We start from the raw sequence: 21637 nt of genomic DNA on the forward strand, positions 1-21637 counted from the left end.
GACTTCTACCAAACTGTTTTATGTACGTTTCAGGATCAGATTTATTACCTGAAGTTTGTCTTTAAAGTTGCACTAATTCAATATATATATATATATATTTTTTTAAAGATTAATGGAACCAACGAGTGTGTCAGATTGAACGCATCCCGTTAGCAGCCAGCTTCTGTACAGACTGAAACACGGGGGCAACCGACGAGCTGGATATTCATATTCAGGGTTAAAAGGTGATAAATTGGACAGCTCATAAAAAAAAAAAAAAAAAAAAAAGGAGCTCTCCAGAGATAGTATTCTCTGACGGAGAGCGAACCGAAACATGACTAATTCGGGGCACAACGATATCACCATCACCTCTGCACCTAAATGAAACACGAGCAAACTCTTACAACAAGCTTTCTGTATCTATTTGTGCATTTACAGTTTCACCAAGCGCAGAGGTGCTGTTCTCTTTTCAGCCACGAGGTGTCCGTGTTTCCTCAACCCACCGCAGACCACACATCTGAACCACACAGCCACAGTCCAGCTGTGTTCACATCTGTACACGGGGTCAGATCACTGGGGGGTGGGGAGGGGGCCTCTTTAATACGACCTGCAGGACGGCTGGTGATGTCACCGAGCGGGGCCAATGAGGGCAGAGCAAGCAGTCAGGAAACAACCTTTTTATAGTCAGTATTATCTTCAGGAAATTCACTGTAAAAACAATAATACAACAATGTAGGAATACTGAAGTAAAAATCCTGCGTTAAAAATGTTACTTAGGTTAAAATGCAGATGTATTTTTAACCAAAAATTAGTGACATATCAAAAGCCAAGGTACTGTAAAATGGCCAAATTCAGAGTGTAACATGTCTGCAGAATTATTATTGATATTATTTCATCATTGATGTGTAAGTAGCATTTTACTTTTAGTTGCACCTCAACCGGTTGCAAAAGCGCAAAGATCATTGTGGAAATGAGTGAGGCCGACACACAAAAATCTGTCTGGACGACTTGAATATCTTGAAACAGGAAGTCAACTAGAAATTAATTAGATTTTTACAAAGAATACTAAAAACAATATTCTCACTTGTACTCGTGGATTTCTGATGTAGTGAAGCTCCAGTACACTCAGTAAAGCAGGACCAAATGGAAATACTTTGAGTTAAAGTACCTTAGACATGTAAACAGGAATAAAATTTCCATTTTGGGAAGAGTTAGATGAAAAGACCGATAACCCTCTCATTATATACGAAGCTGTTAGCTTAGCTTAGCACAACGACTGGAAACAGGGGGAAACAGCTAGCCGGGCCTGATCCCGAGCCAAACAGACGATCTATGCAATTCAATAAAATTGTACTTATATTTGCATATAAGCATTAATACTTTACAATATTATATCACTAAATGTAGTAATATAGCTCACTAATAAGCACGGTGCAGAATATGTCATTAGTTTCATTGATACAGAGACTGAAGTGTTACTTTGGCACAGATTGGACCTGCTGGTAAATTGATCTTGTTCCCTTCTGATTATCAACAGGCTAGCTAATCTCTCTCTCTCTCTCTCTCTCTCTCTCTCCCCCCCCCCCATTTCCAGTCTTTCAGCTAAGCTGGACTAGCCGGCTATCGTTAGTGTTCTCACCTAACTCTCAGGAAGAACGTCAACGAGGTATATCCAAAAAACATCTAAGTATTCCTTTCATTGCAGTATTTGAGTGAATGCTGCATTTCAACACTGAGTTTTTTTGTTTGCCATCGAGGAACTTATAATAAGCCAAACAAACAGGGAGGAGACGAGACCGGACATAAGAATGAAGTTTGAAAAAGTTGCTGGTGTCTCTGCAGGGTGTATTAAAGAGCGCAGCTGTTGTCTTTGAACGTGCATCAATCATCTAAACGCCTTCTCAGTGTCTGGCTGGCCTGGGGAGGTGTGTGTGTGTGTGTGTGTGGGGGGGGTGTTTGTTGCAGCTCTTTGCAGATTGGTTCAGTGGTCAGTGCAGTTGTAGTACGTAAGAGGATAAACGACATGCATAAAAAACATACAGCACACGCACACGCACACATTTGCTCCCATACAACAATAACAATAAAACATAAAGAAATAATCTGACATCAGGCAGTAACAGTCTCAAGAAGCATATGGGGAGGGGGGTACTGTTAGCTGCCCTGTACGTTTACGTGTTCAGAAACCTTGAGAAAGTTTTGAGGGTCCATGATCAGATGGGTGTCAGAGCAAAGTGTCAATCAAAGACCAGAAGCATCGGGCCTCCTGAGGACGCCACTGTCCGTCATCAGAGGAAGCCACGGAAACCACGGAAACCATGGAAACTATCTCAACGCTTCTTATCTCTAAAAGTGGCGGAGCGATCACAATATACACAAGGTAGAGCTGTAAAAACACAACTGCTCTTCTTACTTTCCAAATCCAAATCTAAACGGATCGAAATGTAGAAACCCTATAAGAAGAAGAAGATGAAGTTAGATTGCATTTTTTTTTTTTTTTTAGATTTCCCTGCAATTACATCAGCTGAAGAGCTGATTTTTCTGTGTAGAAACATGTGACTGTCTTTTCCCAGGGTTATTCTCACACCTCTGATGGCGGTAAAGGGCTTTTCCTCCCGCTTTGTTTCCATCCGTTCGCCTCCATACGTAACAATATTCATGACATCAACTATCAAGGTAAACTTGAAAAGTCTAGCAAAACAAGCAAGAAAAACAAATCCAATATAAAAAGGTGCTATATAATATACATATGAACCCGTCTGCGGTGGTTCCTGTGTTCGGGCCTCGGTTCTGTGTGACGCCTTCACATCTTTCACCCCGTCCCCCCCTTCCTCCCCGTCCCCCGTCGCAGTACAACATGTTTTCTTGTTGTTGTATTTTTTTTGCTTCCGATGTCTGCTTGCCTTCATGTTACAGTCCCACCGAAGGCTGTCAGGTCAAAGGTCAAAGGCGAGGGCAGGCTGAGAAGGAGGATGGAATGATGTAATGCAGGGAGGGGGAGGAAGGGAGGGGTCGGGCCGGGACGTCGGGGCCGAGGGCGCCGCGGTGACGCCTGCTGAGGTTGCTGAGGGTCGGTCGAAGACGAGGAGGAGGAGCTTCCTCTGCTGGTTTGGGAAGCGACTCAGTAACGGTGGGTCTGGTGGGAGTACTGGGAGCTCTGCTGGGAGGAGGACGAGTATCCCATGGTGCTCTGGGGCTGAGCGGAGCCTTGGACGCTGCTTTGGTAACCAAGGCGGGAGCCGGAGTGCTGAAGGAGGGAGAAGGTGAGTTGTTATTAATAAAGAGGTCTGCCAAAGTTTACTCATCATCCGCCTGGGAAACATTCTCACTTTTACAGGGTTTTTTTTCCTGAAAATGTATATAATATTTATGTATAATAATAATTCATTTAAAATGAAATGGTCTTTATCACCTAAAGGTTTGTCATGCAAGGTGCTCGCCTCCAGGAGTACATTCACACACCAATGGTACGCAACTTGGGGGTTCAGTGTCTTGCCCAAGGACACTTGTGCGCGTGGACAGGAGCGTCCGGGGATTGGACCACCAACCTTCCGATTGGTGGGCAACCCGTTCTACCATCTGAGCAGCTGCCCTTTATCAGAGGGTTAGTAGCTGCTAATTACTGCAGAGCTGAGCTGTACGGGGATGGAAACCTGCCCGGACGGAGGACAACCTCAGAGGCTTCTAATAAACTGAACAGTCTAATTTACATACTTGGATTGTGAGTTGAAATCCAGACATCTGGATAGCTCATGGAAGTGAAATAGGAAATCACAGATGACCTCAAATAAAGGAGACTTCCACCAGGAACAAAGTGTTCATCACCTTTGCCTAAAGCTGTTCCAAGCGGGTCCGGATGGATCCGCTCAGGACAGAACCACTCAGATCAGAGGACGACACCGAGTCACAACTCGTGACCTGAAGGGACCCGGTCACATGTGCAACATTACTGCTGTTAATGACAATGATTGGAGAGCAGTGCATGCTGGGATATCTAGAGATCCGGATCGATGAGGGGAAAAGTAGGACGCCGACAGTGACGGCCCTGTCAGACAGCACCCCCCAACCCCCTCCCCCACCCTCCGGTATGTGCGTTCTCTGGTGTATTTATACATCTGCTGAGGCCTGACAGCTGCCAGCTGTCTCATATGCAGCTCCGGTCCTGACTTTTATATTTACGTGTATATAATAATCTATACGCCTGATCCTGTCGCCTCCACGTGGCCTCGCTGACACCAGCCTTGCTCTGTGCAGTAATGATGAATAGGCGCCTTGCAGTTGTCCTCTAAAGTTTGGACAAATGAAATATGAAATAAAAACAAACAGAGCGTTATCTTGGCTCATGTTCATCGTGTGTTCAGGTTTTTTTTTTCTCCCTTCTTTTCACTTAAAGTCAACAAAACAAAACGTGTCATTCGGCCAAACTTTTGCACAAGGCTGTATTTCATCGCTGTCTCAGAAATCTCTCCTCCTTTCGGCCCCCGTGATGAACGTCAAGCCAACAACACAGCGGACGCCTGAGTCCAAACAAAGGCTCACCGGACCGATATCAGCCGGACGGGGCGGATTGCACCATCCTTATCGGAGAGACACCCGGCTGGTGCTGTCTGACGTGGAAGTGGAAGTGCGGACACTGTGAGGTGGATTAATCCGACTATAAAAGGGAATTCTTATGGATCCTCCTTCATCATATGAACATATTGATATGCACTATGTTATAATATATTATGATGATTCAATACAGATCAAATAGGGTGGTTAATGGTAATTTAGAGATATAATAAGCATTTAGTAAAACTTTTTGGCTGATCTGGTGAACTTGATGCCTAAAATTATAAACTGGTTTATAAACTGATATAAATAAGTAACTCATAAGTAGCTGGTAGAGGATGCTTCCCAACACTCAGGTTGAAGTGTTTATAGTTGTTCAAAAAGTCCAAGATGGAGGAGTGAAAAGAAAAGAAATAGTTTGAGAGCAGGAGTCAGATGGTCTGGAAGCCTTTCAGTCCAATCAGGGTCACCTGTCACTTTCACAACGGATGAATTTCTATTGTCTTCTGGTCCACGTGCCATTTGGACGTGACACACTTTAATCACGACTCAGTTTGTTTTGGGGGAACTTTACACTTTATGTTGGATATCTTAGACAAGATGTGGAAAATACAAAAGACTTCACAGACCTTCACAAAGTTAGATTAGAAAAACAGCCAGTACAGTCACAAGAGTCAGGTTTGAAGATAACACTCCATTATACAAAAATCCTCTCTAATAACAAATGTTTACAAATTCTAAAACCTACGGTTCACGTCTTCACACCTTTACACTCCCCGGACCTGTCTGGTCTGAAGGCTCTTGGTTCTTTCTGAAGAAATGTCTTTAAAATTAGACGACAGACATATATTTAGATTTGTAATCACATGCAGCTCAAACAGGAGGACTTGGTGCATTTGTTGGGAGCTATTTTTAGCTGCAGATGAAACCACATGTGGAGTTGTAGTGCGTATTAGTGGCAGCAGGATGGTGTGTGTTCATGCTAATAAAGGAACGTGTCAGTGAGGCTCACTGATGGGCTTTTAATAGTTTTTGGAACAACAACTGCTCCGACTGACCTGGTAGTCTGACTGCAGCACCCCAGTGCCTGAGGTGGCCCCAGAGGGCCCGATCCGAGGTTTCTTGTTGGGGGGGCCCTGGTCCTGCCCGTGGAGGAGGCCTCCGCCGGCGGTGGCCCCCGTGGCTCCGGCGGTGCCGTTGGTTTGAGCCGAGTTCTGCTGGGATGGGGCCTGCTGGGGGGCCGTCTGCTGCTGGTTCTGGGCCTGAGTCTGGCCTGTCGTCTGCTGGTGCTGCTGGGTCTGGTTCTGCAGGGGCACAACCGACAGAGGCTTAGCAGAACCGAGTGTGGCTCTGTGTGTGTGTGTGTGTGTGTGTGTGTGTGTGTGTGTGTGTGTGTGTGTGTGTGTGTGTGTGTGTGTGTGTGTGTGTGTGTGTGTGTGTGTGTGTGTGTGTGTGTGTGTGGGAGGGGGGTGGACATTAAAGGTCAGTCAGGGTTCAAGACAAAAATAAAGATTTGGTTTATTTACAAGCAAGCTTCATATACTACCTCTAATATTTCAAATGATTAAATGGGTGATTATTACTTACAGGATTCAGTATTTCACAGGTCTATTCAGGTGTTTATGCATATCAGAGACTCGTAAATACTATGTATCGTAAAAATGAATTTAAAATTCATATATATAGCTACTTTGGATACTTTAAAGGTGCAGTGGCTAAAAAAAAATTGCTCTTTGCATTTTACTTTGAACATACACGGTATACTATGAGATAACATTTTTCTTCCTGTGTCAAGTTTCAGTTTAATGCAGTTTGTTTAATTTTGCTTGATTTTCTATATTTGTTTGGGCACATCTCTGTTCTATATGTTGAAGGTGAGTTATTTGCAGGTTGTTTATGGCAGAATAAATCCAAACCAAACCGAGCTTGAGAGTCTCACACGCCTCGTTCTCCGGAGCGATCGTTTGATGCTACGAAGACAGCTGCTGTGAATATGAAGCAGCAGCCGAGGCTTCCCAGAAGTTACGTGGAGGTATCTCTCTCTCTGTCTCAGCGCTCACGCTCCCTTTAGATTGCATAACAGAGATGTGCTTTTTAAAAACATGGAGCAGCTTTTTCAGCTGCAGCGACGAGACCCAACGGGCCCAATATACCAAGGTCAGCCTGCTGCTGCACTTCATCCCACCATGGACACTGTGTTTCTGCCTCTGGCAAAGTCACAGCTGAATCCCTGCGGGGATTTATTACACTGGAGAAAGAAGTAAAAGGACGGAGGAGATGCTGTGGTTTCTAACGGCACTCGAGCTGCTGTAACATTAAACTGAACCTGTCCTGTATGTAAAGAAATCTGTTCCCTTACGGGTGGAAAGTAAAAGTGTCCGAACACATCTGGTTAACTGAGATGATCAAACCGTCATCTAAAACATGGCAGATGTTCCAAACTGATGAAAAGCTGACGGGCTGTAATTTAACATTCTAAATATTCCACAATAAAAGCATGGAGCTTAAAAAAAAACAAAATAAAAGTGTGAGATGGGAGGATTTTTCACCTGATAATGAAAGCATGTGACTGGTAGCTGAGAGTGGTGACAATTTGCCAGATAATATTGAAAATATCACCCACAATCTAAAAAAGGATAGTTTGACTTCATACATCTCATAAATCAAGTTTTTGACAGCCAGTCAACGTGGTGAGAAGTTTCATCCTCACAGCTGAAGAAATATATTAATCAGTCAAAATTAATTTTGTAATTCATTAATTATTTCAATTCTCAAAGTAAAATCATTACAGTTCGTCCCATGTGAGGATTTGGTGTTTTATCATGTACATTTTTCACTGGCCATATATTTATTTTTATATTCATGAGTCATTGTAATTTCCCCCATTGAAAATAATGCTTCATATAATATATAAGCAGTGCAAACATGAACTCCGTATTTGAGAGCAGTTATGATATTGTCGAGGCAATCAGTTTCCCATTAAAATGTAGATTTATGTTTGTTATTTATTTATGTATTTATATTTGTTTACATTAAAGGCAATAAAAACAAGCATCATGCAGAACAGTGTTTGATCATCCTCTTTATGTGCACGGTGGTTTTATATTAATGGCGTATTGACAGACAGAAACATGACGACATCAAAACATCAGCGTCCTCTCTATAAACCTGAAGCAGCTTCTTCTCTCTGTGCCATCAGGAACCAATCAGAAACAAACCCACAACCAGCTGACCGGTTAACTGTGAAAGATATTTGTTTGTACTACAGACCAACCTGTTAGTGTAACAGAGCAGACATAAATCAGACTTTGGTGCTGTGAACTATGAAGCGGCTGCAGGTGTTTGTCCAGCTGCTGTTTTTCTTCCTCTTTCATCTCTTGGATGATACGACCTCACACCGCTGTGGAGCCTGAAACTTCCAATGCAGCCAGTTTTGAGCTTTTAGATAAACAACACAAAACTATAGTTTAATTCTTAAGTTATTTATGTGTGAGACTTTTAATGAAGGTAAACCCATGACTGTCAGTGGGGGCGAAGACTAATGTTTACGGCTGTGTAACTTATGCTGTCAACAAAAGTGGAGAAAGACTCATACCCAATCTTAAGACTTAAGTCTTACTGCTGGAGGTGATACTGTGACAGACATCTTTGCAGTCACTGTGGGTCCCAGCGGCTGAACGCACAACAACCCACCAAAGTACAATGTTCCAATTTGTTTATTCCACACAAACGATCACTTTTAACTCTGGTGCTCTCCTGCCGGGCATTTGAACACATGCCACACAACCAGCCTTCCTTTCCGTGTCCTGCTGCTTGGGTTTTTAAGGGAAGAGAGGGACAATCAGTCATTGATTTCAGCTGAGGCTAATTAAGCCTCTTCCAGGCACCTTTCCCTGAACCACTCCCCCAATCAGTCCCTCCTACAGCTGAGCCAAATCACGCCCCGCCACCACAGATACACTATATGACTATTATAATACTGATCAAATCAAGTAAGCAGGAGGTATTAAAGCAGTCCCTCCAGGAATTTCCTGGACTGCCGATCGCAATAATGAATGCAAATTCAAGCAATCTCTACAATATTTGTGGGAGCTTGCAATTTTTTTTTCCGCAACAAATGTCTTCAGCAGAATCTGAGCTGAAACTATTATGGTATAAAATATTATTTTCAAACAAAACTTTCTATATTAACAATAACAACCAGAAAGTCTCTGCTCCTATTTCCATCACCAAATAAAAGAGGAGAAACAGGAAGTGACGGGGTTTGTGGGGAATGTGGTCTTCACATTAAAATGATCTGATTAAATGTTTGTGATCAAAGGAAGTGATTCCATATTACTGGATGTTAAATGAGTTTTCTCCACACGTACAGTTGTCAGAGACGTCTCTTTGTTTGTTTCATCCAGCAGGTGTATGTGTTGAATGAACATTAATTAAACAGCATCTAAAGCTCTTATTTTGACAGCTGATGTGGTCCTTGTTTCTATATTCCAGTCACAGACGGTCTGTTCTGGAAACATGTGCAGCTTTTAGCAGCTTTTAGGGGCTTTTAGGAGCTTTTATCTCCACGGTTTTCTAAGTTCAATAAATACATAAAAAAGATTAGAACAAAATTTTTCTGATGTGCAGCATGATTATTATCACAGAAAGTGATCACATATCATTGTTTATCGGGTAGTGCTTAAAAAGAAATCAACTTTTTTTTTTCCGCTTGCAATTGTTTGTAATTCCTGTAATTCTACTGCAAAAAACATACTTAAAACTCTTCAGATTAAATGATAATTTTAGAGAAAATCCACCGCAAAATTAGACATTTTTGAATTGCAACAATCACAAAAAATGTCCATGAATCCCGGACGGACTGTTAGATGGAACAACTGAACGTGATGCTGTGATTAACTCCCTTCATGGCCAGTGGATCACATTATTTCTATGCTGTGACTTGTCGTCGTACCTTTTCTGTTTTCTCCTCCGGCTCATCTTCATTCAGAAACTCTCGTTTCGGATAGGGGATCTGACAGCCGGCAAACACACTGCAGACAACAACACATCAAACTGTGGTTAAAGTGTTTCTGCATCAACAGACTGTCGACTCCGGCTCCACTTGGCCAACCAGAACACAGGAGGAGGATAAACAGGAAGGCCGAGAAATAACGTTCCTACTTGAAGAAGTAAACCGCTGTGGGTTTATGCTTCTTTTGCTGAATCAAGACAAAAGAAACTTGGTTTATAAAAGTTTAGTACGGCTCACTCAGTGGTTGGTAACGGCTCCTCCAGGAAGTAGGGGTCCTGCAGCGCCTGCTCCGATGTGATTCTTTTGGTGGGGTCCATGGTGAGGAGTTTCTGCAGCTGACGGCAAAGAACACGGTGACATTTACACTCAGGACGTCTGGAGCTCTTTCTCATGACAATATGCAACACGGGTGTGTTTTAGTTTTTTTTAAGGTGATTCTTGACCTGGGAACTCACTAGCTTTTTTGTTTTCACCTGCATCTCACCGTGATCAATAATCAGAGATACTGTATCTACTGATGCAGACCGCCATGTGGAGAAGGATGGACCCATAGGATTACATGTTTATGTTGTTGCTCTGTGCAGCATCACAGGGGACTTGAATTGAAGCAGTATGAGGTCACAGTGACACCAGGGTTCATTGATGGGGAAACTTACAGCCCTTTTTATACACAACAAAGTAAGTACATTGATGACACCTACAGATCCATCAAATGAGAACCAGCGGTTCCAGATGAGGTGATTGATGAGAACCTCTTTAGTGAGTGACAGGTGGAGCCTGTGTCATTCAAAGTGCTGTGGTGTCATCATGTCGAGATCTAAAGAGCTCTCTAAGGCCTTCAGAAAAAAAAGGCTGTGGATGCTGATGAGTCTGAAGAATGGCAGCTTCCAGTCCTTGATTACTATATAATGTCAGCGAGCTAAACGATATCATCAAGCCGTATGTCTAAAAGCTGAAGCTGAACTGGAAGTCGACCCTTCAACAAGACAACCAACCTGAGAAAACAAGCAGATCCACCAAGGATTGGTAACAAAAGAAGAACTGGAGGTGATGATTGGATCCATGAGATGTTGTAACCTTTTTACTGATGTCTTCATCTCTCACATCTTTTTACAAAAAGTGTTCTACTGGTGAAAAACATGCTGATCGCTTAAAATGACAATTGTTGCTCCTCACTGAGCTAAACACTCTACTAAATCACGACTGTTTGCCGTCCTGGCTCCTAAATGGTAGAATGAGCTCCCCACCGACATCAGGACAGCAGAAACTCTGTACATCTTCCGCCGCAAACTAAAAACACACCTCTTCAGACTTTACCTTGAACAGTAGAACTTTAGTAGCTTAAAATGGAACTTACTGATAGAACTTTGTAGTTTGGCTTTCGTGAAGAAATTGTATTTTCTTGATTCTTGTTGTTCTGGTTTGTACCCTCATGGTTGAAATGCACTTATTGTAAGTCGCTTTGGATAAAAGAGTCAGATAAATGTAATGTAATGTAATGCAATGTTAACAACGAGGAGGAAGTCTCACACACACGCACACACACACGCACACGCACACGCACACACACACACACACACACACACACACACACACACACGCACACACAACTATGAAGCAACGATGTGTTGACCAATGTGCAACATGTTTCTCTGTGACATCACTCTCTCATACCTCCGTCAGTCATAACGCAGTTCAACACAATGTTCACTCTTCTATCGTCTGTCCATACGTACATTAGCACATAAAGAAACTAAAATTACAAACATTCTTTCATCTTTTTGATTTGTGCAGTTTTTCCTCATGTTGTCGGGACATAAATGTGTTTTTCAGAGTCACTGTGTGGATCTGTCTCATCCCATAACATGAATACTTCAGTTTTATGGTGCTTTGAGTTTAGGTTTAGAGTTAGTTAAATAGTTCAGGATGGGAAGTTCCTGGAAATGATTGTAAATCAACGTGAAGTCCTCTGAAGTGATGGAAACTTACCAACATAAAAACTTTGCTGTCCGGTTTGACTTTATGCTTCTCCATGTATTTGATTAAGCTGCTGTTTGCATACCTGGAGGAGGAAACACAACGACAACGTGTTGAACATGTTCTTTATGAGTCTCCGACGATGGACTGACGGTCGCAGCGTCCACTCACGTCGTCCTCCGGAAGTCTTTCTGCAGTGTGGGGTACTCTGGCATCTTCCTGATGTCTTCCCAGTCTTTATCTGTGGAGAAGACACAACCAAGCTAATGCTAGAATTCAACCGACTCTCATAAACTCTACTTACAAATGGACACAAGTTCTGGTTCCCGCAGCAGCAGGCGTGTAACATGTTTGAAAAATGACTTCTTGGAGTTGGGTAAGTAAACACATCACAAAATTGTGAAAATTGTGCTGTAAAACTCTTGACAATGATATGCAGCTGAGTATGAAGTATGATGACTGTGTGTCCTGTTGTCCTCCACACGACTCACGTTGGTTTGAAATGGAAATCCAAAATTAGAAAATGAAAACTTGTTCCAGACCTCGTGTGTGTGTGTGTGTGTGTGTGTGTGTGTGTGTGTGTGTGTGTGTGTGTGTGTGTGTGTGTGTGTGTGTGTGTGTGTGTGTGTGTGTGTGTGTGTGTGTGTAGCTGTAGTTGTGCGCATGTGTGCAGACCTGCGGGGAAACCCATGACGCTGAATATCCGGTCTAGCTGGTCGTGATGGAACGGGTTACTGGTCTTGATGTCCTCCTGGCGACAGTGAAAGATGGGCTCCGATGTTAGCAGCTCCGCGAAGATGCAGCCAATCGCCCAAATATCTGAAGCATGCACGCGCACACACACACACACACACACACACACACACACACACACACACACACACACACACACACACACACACACACACACACACACACACACACACACACACACACACACACACGCCACTTAGTCTGAGTGGTCTTGAGAATCAGCAGCTCCGGGGCATTAATCCTCCTGCATTCAGAGGCTGCTAGAAGATGGATTTTATGTTTTGACCAAACGACTGATAATCTTCAACCCTGTTTCCCGGCTTGTCAGATGTTCCACCAGGTGGTTTTTTTTTAGCGTTACACAACTTCTCCAGTCTTTTGTTGATCCTGTCACAACCTTTTCAAGTCGTGTTGCTGCCATCAAACCCAAAATAAGCAGATATTTTTCACAAAACAATAACATTTCTCTGTTTCAACATTTGATATGTTGTCTTTGGTCTAATTGCAAATATATGGGTTGATGTGATTTACATTTAACAATTTTTTTTTTTTTTCCTTTTTACGATATCTTCTCTTGTTGCTGCTGCAAAGCAAAGTGTGAAAAACTTGCTTTAACAACATTATTTGAAATAAAATGATAAGATTGATGTTACGTTAATATTTAAGGTGAAATCTACATGAGCAGGTTGACAGCGGTCTCCTGCCTTCCAGTCAGTACTGAAGACTATCATGAAACAGACTCACTGTTGTCTCATGTTGCAGGACATGATAAATATAGACATGTAGACACTCCCACTAAAAAACACGGGTCACATGATGTGTGTGTGTGTGTGTGTGTGGGGGGGGGGGGTGCTGCAGATAGTTTTACGTTCACGGCTGGTTTTAACCTCTTGATTATGTTTTTTTTTTCACCCATGTGACCCCTGACTCACCAATAGCTTTGGTGTAGTGCCGGGCTCCCAGCAGCAGCTCGGGGGCCCTGTACCAGAATGTCACCACCACGGGGTCGAGGTCCGCCAGCGGCTTCAGGGGAGAGTTGAAGAGTCGGGCGAAACCCATATCGGCTGCAGGAAGTGTGCGGAGAAGATAGATGCAGTCAGCAAACAAAAGGCATTATCAGAGAGAGATATGGAAGGAATGAAGGCGGGACTCAGTCCAAGGCTTCTGTCAGGGCCGCAGGCTCCTCCCAACTCAGATAGCCCCTCCCACTCGCTAATCAAACCCCAGCCAAGAGTCTGATGCTGTCAGTTTGTTCACATGGATGACGGATCTAACATAGTACACACACACCACAGCTCAATATGAAACAACTACTTTGTTAAAGATGCACAAATCTTTTTGCGTAAAAACACAGTCATAGTTTCAATGAAAAGAGAAAAGCATTTTCTTTGTCTTTGCCAAAATGGCATTCAGGGCCTCAAATTAAGTCCCAAATTTGAAGTAAATGAAGTGATATATTTATGAAGACACAGATTCCTAATTACAACCAGAGTGATCTTTAGAGCAGCTCTAAAATGAGGAAAAATTGAAGATAAAAATGTTTTAGAGTGTGAACTTCTCTGTAAGGAAGTAAAAAGTCTAATAATAAAACAAACATTCAGATCCATATAACAATAAAGATATATAACAGGGGACTGAGAGGAGATCAGCAGATCCACTCAACATCTGTTGAACTGGCTCCTGCTGGAGTTAAGGTCATTTAGTCCAGTCAAATCCTCCACAGCACCAGTTGTAGAGACTCTGGCAGCACTGGAGCAACAACTTAAGAGTTATTACTGGGAGCACAGGGTTTAAAAATAGACTCCAGCAGTGCAGCATTACCCTTCAACAGTCCGCTGGCCAGCTGGCTTATGTAATCGCACTGATCTGAGCTGCCCGTCAACCTCTCAGAGGGTGAAAGTTCAACGCTGCAGCCATTGGACATTCAAACAAGTCAACAGCCGTATTGATCCAGTAGCACGATGATAGCAGCATCTGCAAGCTGTATAATTTACAGCTCTGCATCAGACAAGCAGTCAACACAAAGTTCTTTTTAATCTGCTTTACCGATTTTGACTCTTCCTCGTTCTGGACCTTCCCCCATCACCAGGATGTTCGCAGGTTTCTGTGGGAGCAGAGACAGACAGATATTACACACTGCATATAATATAAACAAAATTAGTCCTCACTTGACCTTTATGAGTGCTGCAGTCACATGGGACACTACTTTCAGAGATAAACTCAATATTATCAGTGCTTCTCTTTTCAGAAATGTGCTCAGTGACCTGTATCATCTACCCCGATGGATATTGAGCCACACGACCACATGACTCCAGTCACATTTTGCACAAGTGCACTTAAACTCAGCATATACACACACACACACACACACACACACACACACACACACACACACACACACACACACACACACACACACACACACACACACACACACACACACACACACACACACACACACACAGGGAAGGGGTCAAACACACCTGAGCACCTGCCTGCGCTCGTCTGGTTTTCAGAGAAAGTGTTTTCAGACTAAATCATGCTCGTGGGAGTAAAAGCTGTCAATCCACTGACCACGAAAAATAAAAGATGCGATAGCTTTGAAAAAGGGTCTGATGATGCAGTCTGACGCGTTTTATTTATCAAAGGATTTAAAGGTGCCGTTAGTTTTTCAGCAAGCTGAATTCACAACAAATCAGCGTCCTCGATGGAAATTTTGGAGCTCGTGATGGACAAAGTTTCAGGACACCTTGATGTTGAGAATTTACCAAGAATTTACCAAAATCCTTTGCAATTTTACATTGAGGAACATTTCTTATTCTTATTTGTTGCACTATTTGCCCATGAAGTCTTCCACCTTGGTGAAGCTCTCCCTGTCTTCTCTGTTGAGACTCTAGGATAGGACGCTGCTTTTGTACCCAATAATGTTGCTGAACTAATTAGTTGAGGTGTTCCAGGTGTTTTTAAGTTTAAACAGCTTTTTTGAGACGTGTTGCTGCCATCAAATTCAAAAGAGCAAATATTTTTCATAAAACAAAAACATTTCTCAGTTTCAACATTTGATATGTTGCCTTCGGTCTATCTTATGGGTTTGCATGATTTGCAAACCATTGCATTCAGTTTTTATTTACATTTGACACTTTTTGGGAAACAGGGTTGTATTTATACCACTAAAAAAAAACCTTTTAAGGCATGTTTAGATATTTCCCTGAAGTCCAAAAATAGTTATGCCATCATGACGTTTCACCCGCCTGCTTTCTGGAGGTTCAGTCTCTCATATCTTTGCACTTTTGGTTGTCAGTGGAAAATTCTAAGTCTGGGTCTATAGAGAGTAGCTGTGTCTACTGTAGCTGTAGCGGTGACAACTGACCATAACAGTAACACTGAAAAAACGAAATAATGGGCAATAGAGACCTAAATCATTTTCTGTGCTTTTGTCACTAATGGTGACCTTTTTTTTTCTTTACATTGCACAGTCATGTAAACTTTTTTAATATTGAAAAAAATTAAGGCAGCTTTATTGCTATACTTTTTTTTTGGAGGCTCTGAAAACAGCTGCTCTAAAGTAGTTTTAGCAAACATGACAGTAAACATTTGCATATTGTATGCAGCAGTTATGCCTCCGGTCATTTTTTAATATGTCTTTCCAATATTAACTTTGGTTTGTTCTGCAACACCTGAGGGAAATATCTGCCTTTATTCCTGCCAAAATGAAAATCTGATCGGTGAACACTGTTGGGTTCTGGGCAGGTAGCACACAGTGCGACTGAAAACAAGCTGCAAAACATTACGCTGACAAACCCTAAAATACAGCTGAGGGAAATTAAAGAGTGTAGAGGTAATTTTCTGTTGGATGACATGTGGAAACTTTCACATGCATGGACTTGATCCATGTTAGCAGAATGATTATTGAAGCTTTAAAGCTGGAAAAGTTCACGGTTTTCCCATTTTGAAGTGTTGACATATCACCACATTATGAAATAGGGTTTGCAAACATGGTTATAAACGGTTGTGTGTTTACGGTACACATCCCGCAGACACAAAGCAACATGGGATTCATTTGAAGTCGCGCCTGAGGCCACTTGACGGATGTAAGTCCAATATTCACTTTGTTTTAGCTCCGGGTTACTATTCACAGCTCCTCAGGGACATATCTGGATTTAATACAGCAAAGATGCTTCACTACGTTCACCAGCTCGTCGCTAACTGTGTCTCGTGTTAGCTGTTGGGCAGGAATTGTGAAATGTGTTCATCAAAGATTTTCTGCTGAAAACAGCTGACTACTGCGGCCCCCCCAAAAAAGGAGTTCAGTGGTAATTATGTGTTTGTCACTACATGTGAACACTTTCTCATACGGACAGTCGTTGATCCATAAACACAGATTAGTGCAACCATAAAGCTGGACAAGTGAATTTATTTTTTTTGCCCGCTTCAAAGTAGTGTAACAAGCATTGATTGGATATAAAACTACAGACTGGATATAAAAGTGTTCGTAGTGTCCAGGTCTGAACATGCAGAAGTGTCTTCAGCTGCAATACCAGCGAGTGCCACTAGAGGTCGGCTCCAAAAAGCCTCCGGCTCCATAGACTCCCATTCAACTTCTCTCATCAAATCCAAAGTCCAAAGACGTTAAAAAATAAACTACACGTAAAACCTTTTTCATGAAATGAAGTCATTTGATCAATTGTTACAATAAAAAAATATGAATTGTTGTAGCTTCAAGAAGAAGTATTTCCACAGCGTTTGTGTTTTTCACAATTGTTTCAGGGGTCACAGCGAGGGCAACATGGGCTCAAAGCCATTGAGACTGATGTGTTTTTGAAACGACTGCTCGACAAACCAATCAACAAATACACTTCCTACATATAATCCGGGGTTAGATGTACCGTGCCGTTATTCTCTAAATTTCCCAGGGATATGAAACAGTCTCTTTCTTGAAAATGTCCCCATGTTTTTGAAGTTTGGAGTTTCCCTCTCATGCAGCAGGAAGCAGTTTCTGCTTGTGGTCAAACGGCCTCTCTGGGTGTCTGTGCGAATGTGAAACCCTTCGGCTCGGCGGGCTTAGATCTGCCTGGCAAACACGTCCTGTTGTCATAGAAACAGCCCTAATAATGAGGTCTATTATTCACGCCCACAACACGACCCGCCGCGATCGTCAAACACAAAGACAGGCGTCTCTTGAAAGGCCCGAGGAGTTCAGGCTCACCAGCTCCTCTTTCAAATTCTAAACAGGCTGAACTGAATTAATATGCCCCGCCTGAACATATTCATCTGGGCTGTTTGAAAAACAGTCATTACTTCTTGAATGTTCTGTAAAAGACCTGAGAGAGTGTCAGTGCCTCTTCAAAATGCTAAATGAGCAAGCAACCTACTGAGGAAAAATAGTTGTTCTTTCTAAAATAAATACATATATAAAACTGCTCAGGAGGGACATAAAAACGTGTTAAAATGCTGTTGAAACACAGTGTGCGCCTGATTTACTGAAGGTTATCATGTAAAAACACGCGCAAACTTCACACCAGCCACCAAACAAATGTCCAGCTGATCCACTGACGAGCAGCAAGGATTCAGTCTTTCAAAGGAGCAGTTTAACACACGCTGTCCATTCTTCGTGTTTGAATGAACACGTGTCACTTTGGAGCGTTTCTACTTGAACTTGTAAAATACTGGGAGAGGAAATACAAACACAGAAATTTAGCACCCGCAATCATATTTACTAAGCCTGAAAGTAAATATAGGAGTGATTTTGTGTGCATTTAAGTACAATTTACAGTCAACAACAAGAAGGAGTCACCCAATACCAGCAATGAAAAACCTCTTACGACTCTTTTTAAGCCATTTTTGTTTTTATTTTTCGCCGAATATTGTGCCATCTTCTCTTAGTTTCATCTATTGACCTTTTTCTTTTTCCCGCATTGACTTTCTTGCTAATAATCTCCTATATAGCATTTTGTTCTTGTTATATTTATATTTCTTCATTTCAATGGGATCGGATTTCCTTTTCCTTTTGCGGTCATTCTGTGTTTTTCAAGGCTGGAATCACTTCAACACACACAAACTCATTTAAATACAGCGATTTGCGCCTGATATCAGTGACACAATTACTCTTCGTAAACCTCCTGGAAAACGGGTGCAAAATAAATGTGAAAACCTTTGGAATAAACACGGAATTTAGTACCTTTATTTCAGATGTTAGTAAATCAGGCCCTTTGAGTTTAGGATGTTCACTGCTGTTAGTGAAATATACAGTGAATTGTGCTTCATGCCTCGAGATTGAGACTTCCTTTTTGATTCAGCCGATGAAACGAATCAGTTACAGTTGGTTAGTTTCATAAATGGATCAGCAGCCGCGGGAAAATAAACACTCGGTCCCACTGAGGGCCAGTAAACCCAAATCCTCAGAGACATGGCCCTCTTTTACAAAACCATCTACATCTTTGTCTCCCAAACTAGGCCAGTTCAAGAGCCAGAGGCACACTTATACAACTGAGTGGGCACGGTGACTAACAGGCAGTCCCAAAGCAAAAGGCCAGCGCCAACAGGGTCGTTAACCACGAGCGTCGGGTGATGAACCCATACCGGAGCTGCAATTAGGAAAGTTTGGAGTTAAAAACAAGTAAACAAAGAGATCAAAACAAAAGAAATGCTTCACATGCAGATCTCCAGGCTGCTTTCATTGGCTTCTCCTCTGTTGTCCACTGTGGGACTCTGAACCTGATGTGAAAGATGGGGTTGATATGTGGCATTGTGGCTTATGAGCAGCCCGTTCTCATTCCCAGGATGTCAGAGACATGCACAAGGTGCTCTTTGGTGTCGGACAACGATAAACCGGGTCAAAGAAGGTCATGTGACAGGATAGAAAGTGTGAGAAAGTCCACGTAGGAAGGAAGTCTGATACATTTAAGTAATGAAAGGTATTCAGTTTATGTGATATTCGTAATGTTAGTTGTGTGAAATTCATATTCTGACCATGATCTTTTCTTAAACCTAAGAAACACAACTGGACCGCTTGTTCCCGCCTGGCAGTAACATACGTCTCCACGTGCATCTTGAGTCACTGCTTGTGATCAGACCTCATTTCCTTCTATATGCAAATGAACACATTGAAATAAATAACGAAGTGAACATGCACAGAAACGTGAGGAGAGAGTCGACGCAACAGTTATTCAACAAAAGGAGACATCCTAGACCACAATGTTTGTGCACCATCCATTAGAAATGTGTCACTAGTTAGTGTCTGAACACCATAGAGTTTGTAATTTACAACCTGAACCGTGTCCGGTGCAGCACAACCACGGTGGTTTGAGAGAGTCCGGCTCTGTGGTGGATAAATGAACTGTAGGAGAGGGCGGGGCCTACACAATTACAGCCATGTGTCTGATGTGTGTCAGAATGAGGTTAATTAAAAGAAAAAAAGCCTTTATTTGACACCCTGTGATGAAACACCACTCAGACACAGCTTTCTTTTACAGCTACATGAAAACATAAATATAAAAAAATCCAAGCTTCTTTCTGTTGGTTTAGTTCCTCTTGAATTTTTCTTCAGCACTATTTTTAATTTTCCTGGGATATGACCACAGACTGGATGTAAAAGAGTTTGTAGCTTCAGGTCTGTAAAATGGTTCCGATGCAGAAGTGTCTTCAGCTGCAATACCAGTGAGTGCCACTAGAGGTCGGCTCCAAAAAGCCTCCGGCTCCATAGACTCCCATTCAACTTCTCTCATCAAATACAAAGTCAATAAAATGTGTCAAATAGTTATCTCGGTGTTGTTAGCTAAAGTCACTCCTTCTTATTAGTTTTCTGGAGGTCCATCTGAAAATAATCCCTCATTCATTAGAAAAGAAGATTCAAAAAGACCTGTTTTTGGGGCGTGTCTGTTTGATTGACAGGCCTGTGGTGCAGTCAGGTTACAGCTATCGGTAGGCGGGACGTAGTATCGTCAGGTTTCCAATCAGATCGGTCAGATCCACCGCTGGCTCCTCCCCCAGCTCGTCCAAATATGGTCACTTCCTGCTCCAAACCGCTCCGAACTAGCAAGATGGTGATGGACAGAATCTGAACTGGAGGATTCATAACGTTCACAAACCAACAATGACATCGCTGCCGGTTGATGACATCACTGCCGGTTGATGACATCACTGCCGGTTGATGATTGGTTATGAGTACCTTTGTAATACCCATAATTCATTGTGCTTGTTTGGTTTGGCTGCTGACTCGGATTCTGAAAGTTTGCAGAGCGATATGGGACAGACTGAAGTTGTACTGCTGAGCTACAAATGGATGACATCACTCTGCTCGACACACTAAACCGAGCAGACTCAAGTATGCAGCGATTATTTTGACCGAGAAGACTAACTAATTAAACAGAAGACATCCTGCACGAAAACAAAATGCTGTTCCAGGAGAGGAGAGAGCTGCAGTCACCATTCACTTTAAAAGAACCGAACTTTCCCCCTCAAACTGGACCTAAAAACCAGACTGACACAATGAAAAAGTGGCTCATAGTTCAGGTCCACCTGGACTTTGGTACTGTTCATTAGTGGAGGGAGAACACATCAGGTAAATCACAGGACTGAGTGACATTTTAGCATGAACGCAGAAGCTGAACAAACGTCCATAATTACAGCTGCTGTGCTGATTATCTCACGGGTCTGTGGGCATCTGAGATCCTCTGAGTGCTACTGGGCACTGTTCATAAAATCTGGAGGAACATTAAGTGGAAAACAGCTCAAGCTGCACTGACACACAAACCATGTAAAAGTCTCAACAAAGAACAACCATGTTTGGCTTCTCTTCCTTATGTTTTAATTCATGTTTATAAATCAGATTCTGTCTTGTTTTGTGTTTGTGAAAAATGGAAATAACTGGCACCATCATATGGATTCCTAAATTGTCCAGCGTCCACCATCTCCTGCTTCCTCCTCTTAGTCCGTTTGTAATCAGACAGCGTAACAGTGAAACTGACAGGAAACAAACTGAACCAAGACTTTTTCAATTCCTCGCAATAAAAGTAGCAGTTAAATAAAAAAATATATATATTCATATACCCTATGCACATCACTCATGAAGCAGCCCATATCATTGATGTGCAATAACTGTGCAATATACAATATATCCTGAGAAATTGACAATCCACAATATATATATATTTTTTTATCACCGAGGCGCAATAATTATTTGTTTTTCTTTACATTTCACTGTATAGGTCAAGATATTTATGTATTGTGTATTTATATATATATTTTTTTCCATTTTTCTAACATTTTTCTTTTTTTCCATTTTTTTTATTGCATGCGTATTTGTAATTTTTTCTTTCAGTGTATTTATCTTTCCTTCCTATATTCTTAAACTGTTGTGATGAC

The 21637-nt window shown here is 42.1% G+C and overlaps 1 protein-coding gene across 2 annotated transcripts in view; it reads right to left on the reverse strand.

Moving 5' to 3' along the window:
- Positions 1-1559: 1559 nt before the first annotated feature.
- The window catches only part of cdk19 (cyclin dependent kinase 19), a 58811-nt gene continuing 38733 nt past the window's right edge, over positions 1560-21637 (reverse strand). Inside the window, exons 5-14 of one of the 2 annotated variants that reach the window (XM_069705812.1) lie at positions 14321-14378; positions 13207-13338; positions 12197-12340; positions 11693-11762; positions 11534-11606; positions 9782-9879; positions 9485-9563; positions 5589-5834; positions 5279-5353; positions 3137-3226 (exon numbers count right to left, since the gene is read on the reverse strand). In XM_069705812.1, coding sequence (XP_069561913.1) covers positions 5282-5353; positions 5589-5834; positions 9485-9563; positions 9782-9879; positions 11534-11606; positions 11693-11762; positions 12197-12340; positions 13207-13338; positions 14321-14378 — 972 coding nt within the window. In that variant the 3' untranslated portion in view covers positions 3137-3226; positions 5279-5281. Of the gene's footprint in view, positions 3227-5278; positions 5354-5588; positions 5835-9484; positions 9564-9781; positions 9880-11533; positions 11607-11692; positions 11763-12196; positions 12341-13206; positions 13339-14320; positions 14379-21637 lie in introns of both variants that reach the window. The other variant, XM_069705811.1, reaches the window with a different exon arrangement.

The sequence above is a fragment of the Brachyistius frenatus genome, unplaced genomic scaffold, assembly GCF_029030835.1.
Source record: "Brachyistius frenatus isolate BFR_SWC_R1_liver_20210118 unplaced genomic scaffold, ASM2903083v1 Contig_59, whole genome shotgun sequence".
NCBI lineage: Eukaryota > Metazoa > Chordata > Actinopteri > Embiotocidae > Brachyistius > Brachyistius frenatus.